This window comes from Chiloscyllium plagiosum, chromosome 39 (assembly GCF_004010195.1).
Source record: "Chiloscyllium plagiosum isolate BGI_BamShark_2017 chromosome 39, ASM401019v2, whole genome shotgun sequence".
Classification (NCBI taxonomy): Eukaryota; Metazoa; Chordata; class Chondrichthyes; order Orectolobiformes; family Hemiscylliidae; genus Chiloscyllium; species Chiloscyllium plagiosum.
This window is the reverse complement of record NC_057748.1, coordinates 16939987-16942735: the sequence shown is the minus strand read 5'-3', so window position 1 is coordinate 16942735 and position 2749 is coordinate 16939987. Positions and strand designations below refer to the sequence as shown.

Genomic DNA, 2749 nt, shown 5'->3' with positions numbered 1-2749 from the left:
AGGAACCGAGAGTGACATTCCTGACCCCATTAGGAATCTCGAGACGGATTCCTCCATCCCCCCGTCCGGGTATAAGTGCTGGCAGGTGAGACTAGATTGGGTTTGGGATATCTGGACGGCATGGACGGGTTGGACCGAAGGGTCTGTTTCCGTGCTGTACATCTCTGTGACTGCGCACAGTTGTTGAGAGTAAAAGCGAGCAGCTGGTCTTACCTCGACATGTTCATCTCCGTCTGAGGCCTTCGGGCCTTCTCCAGGCCGAGTTTGGTGAAAATTCCCACCAGCACCATCACGGCTACCACCCCGCAGATGATGTAGACGATCATGTTGGTCTTGTCCTTGGCCGGGCCCTCCACGGGTTCGTCCACTTTGACGGGCGGCTTGCCCGTGTTGACCCAGTTGGGCGTGTCGTAGTTGGTGCAGGTGCTCTGGTCCAGGCGGTCGTGGGCAAACTCACAGCAGAAACGGTAGCCGCAGGTGCCACAGCAGTACAGGTAGGTGTGGGCGTTGCAGTTAAACGGCGGGTCCCACTGGCCCATCACGTCGTAGTAACCGCGGCAACGGTCGGAGGTCGAGGGTCGCTCGGTCGGAGCCTCCCCGGCTCTGGTCCCATTGTCCGCCGGCACGGTTTCCGACTGCTCCACTTCGCCACCGTGCGCCCGCACCCAGATCAACACCTGCCCCGTCAGCAGGTAACCCCAGAGTCCGCCCATCGCCACCCGCGGGCGTGGCCGGGAGAGCCAACACGGGAGGAGGAGGGGGGGGCTATGGCCGGTCAAGATGGCGTCTTGCTCCTCCGGAAGGTCGGAGGTCAGCGTGCTCCGTCAAGCGCCGAGGTCGGAGGTGACATGCAGTTCAGAGAGACGGGGTCAATACCTCAGGCAGCCTCCTTGACATGTGTGTGGGTGAGAGGGAGAGAGAGAGAGAGACACAGGAGTGACGAACGACTATCCAGGTCCACCCAATAGCGTGAGCTGGAGGCCGAGATGGTAAATCACATCGCCATTTAATCCCTGTGGGAATCAGCACAGATAGAGACACATCAGTACGCACTCTGTAAACACAGAGCCACTCACAGAGCATTACTCACTTTAATAACAATGCCTGGACACATTCCATCTGACCTGCAGAACGTCATCTCACTGAAAGCTAGCTCCTGCTGGGTTTTATCTTCATCGAGTTCTTTGCTTTCACCTCCTCCGAGTTCTCCACTCTGTCTCTGCTAAAGTGGGGGAGCATCGCTGCGATATACTCACTCGGGTTGTGGGCTCCAGTTCTGGCCTGTGTGGTCGTACTCTGGTCGAGAGAAAGGCAATGATACAGAGCCCCCACTCCCAGGGTGGCGTAAGCCATCTTCACCCGTTTCCCACCCGCCCCTCCCTTGCCTTGGGTTCATTTGACCCTGAAATTCACACAACGGTGGCCACGCCATGGCCATTGGGCCCCGCTGCGCACCAACCCTCATGCCGACTCTCTGCATACCAGCCCTCTCCGTACACCTCTCTCTCTCTCCTGTGTGTTTGCCCAGCCTTCCTACTGCCCCCATGGCACCAATGTTGCCCACTCTCTGGGCAAGCAATCAGCCCCTCGTGAGCTTCCGATTGGCCGTCTTATACATGTCATTGTGCGAAGGCTTTAGGACCCTGGAGCAATTCCGCGCGGAGCTGCTCTTCACAGGGTGTAAATAGCACAGTGTGGGCTGAGCTAAGGAGAAGATGGAAGCACACAGAGGGCTGGACGGTGTGAATGACAGATACACGGGCGGAGAGGCACATGGGGTATACTGACCAGTAGAATTCACGGAGCACGGAAGTCTTTCCATAATGTGACTAAGATTAGAGCGTGGTCTGTCTCTGAATGTCACAAATGACGGTTTACAGCCTCAATATGGAATGGACAGTGCTACATCGCCTCTCCTTGACCAGTTTATACTTTAGTCAAACTCCCCGTGACTGGAGTTATTCCGGTCTCAAGGTTAAGTTGGGCCCGTGCCCGTGTTGTGAGCAGCGCGGAGCCTGGAAATGGATTGCCAAAGCTCACACAGAGAGCGTTCAGGAAGCTCGGAGATTTAATGCGTAGCAGAGTGGAGTGATGCATTGATCACAGGAGACGGAAGAGTGACGGTGCTACATAAAGGCTGGGATGGTGAGGGGAGAGCAGAGGCAGAGGCACCCACTGGGCCTAGATATCGGTGACAGTGGGTAAGGCAAAGGAGAGGGAGTGGTTCAATCAACAAACAGCATCCTGGGCTTTATCAGGAGACTCTGCCAAATGCAAGGAGCTTACGGTAAGACAGTATAAAAGCCTGGGTTCAGCTGCACTGGGACGAGATTGTGTAAGTCCCTATCGAAGGTGAGAGTCAGGGTTAGGGTTCAAGGTTACAGACACCACATGGTAGCTCCATGATGTGTTGACTGGTCCTGAGCCATATTCAAAGTCTCCTCACTGTCAGTGAAGAAACAGAGTCTGACCCTCAGCCTGAAGGGTCACCAAGAGGGTCAGGTAACCCTTCAGGCTTGGCCAAGGTCCGAGGGCTCCCACAACTTAGCCAAGGTCAAAGGGTCGGGGGATTGAATCATCGTCATCATCCCAACCATGTGGATGGAGGCCATTCAAGCCCATACCAACCTTCCAAAGGGCATTCCAACCCCACCCCCCGCCCCCAACTCCCTGACATTATCCCTGTAACCCCCCCGCCCCCACCTTGACGTGCACATTGTTGAACTATGGGAGGGAGCCCCCGCAGGGG

General features: G+C 56.2%; 1 protein-coding gene across 1 annotated transcript; it reads right to left on the bottom strand.

Moving 5' to 3' along the window:
* Positions 1-209: 209 nt before the first annotated feature.
* On the bottom strand, positions 210-1020 carry LOC122541983 (protein shisa-9-like). The gene has a single exon (XM_043679278.1). The coding sequence runs from the start codon at positions 711-713 to the stop codon at positions 210-212; it is 504 nt and encodes a 167-aa protein (XP_043535213.1). The 5' UTR covers positions 714-1020.
* Between the last annotated feature and the right edge of the window lie 1729 nt (positions 1021-2749).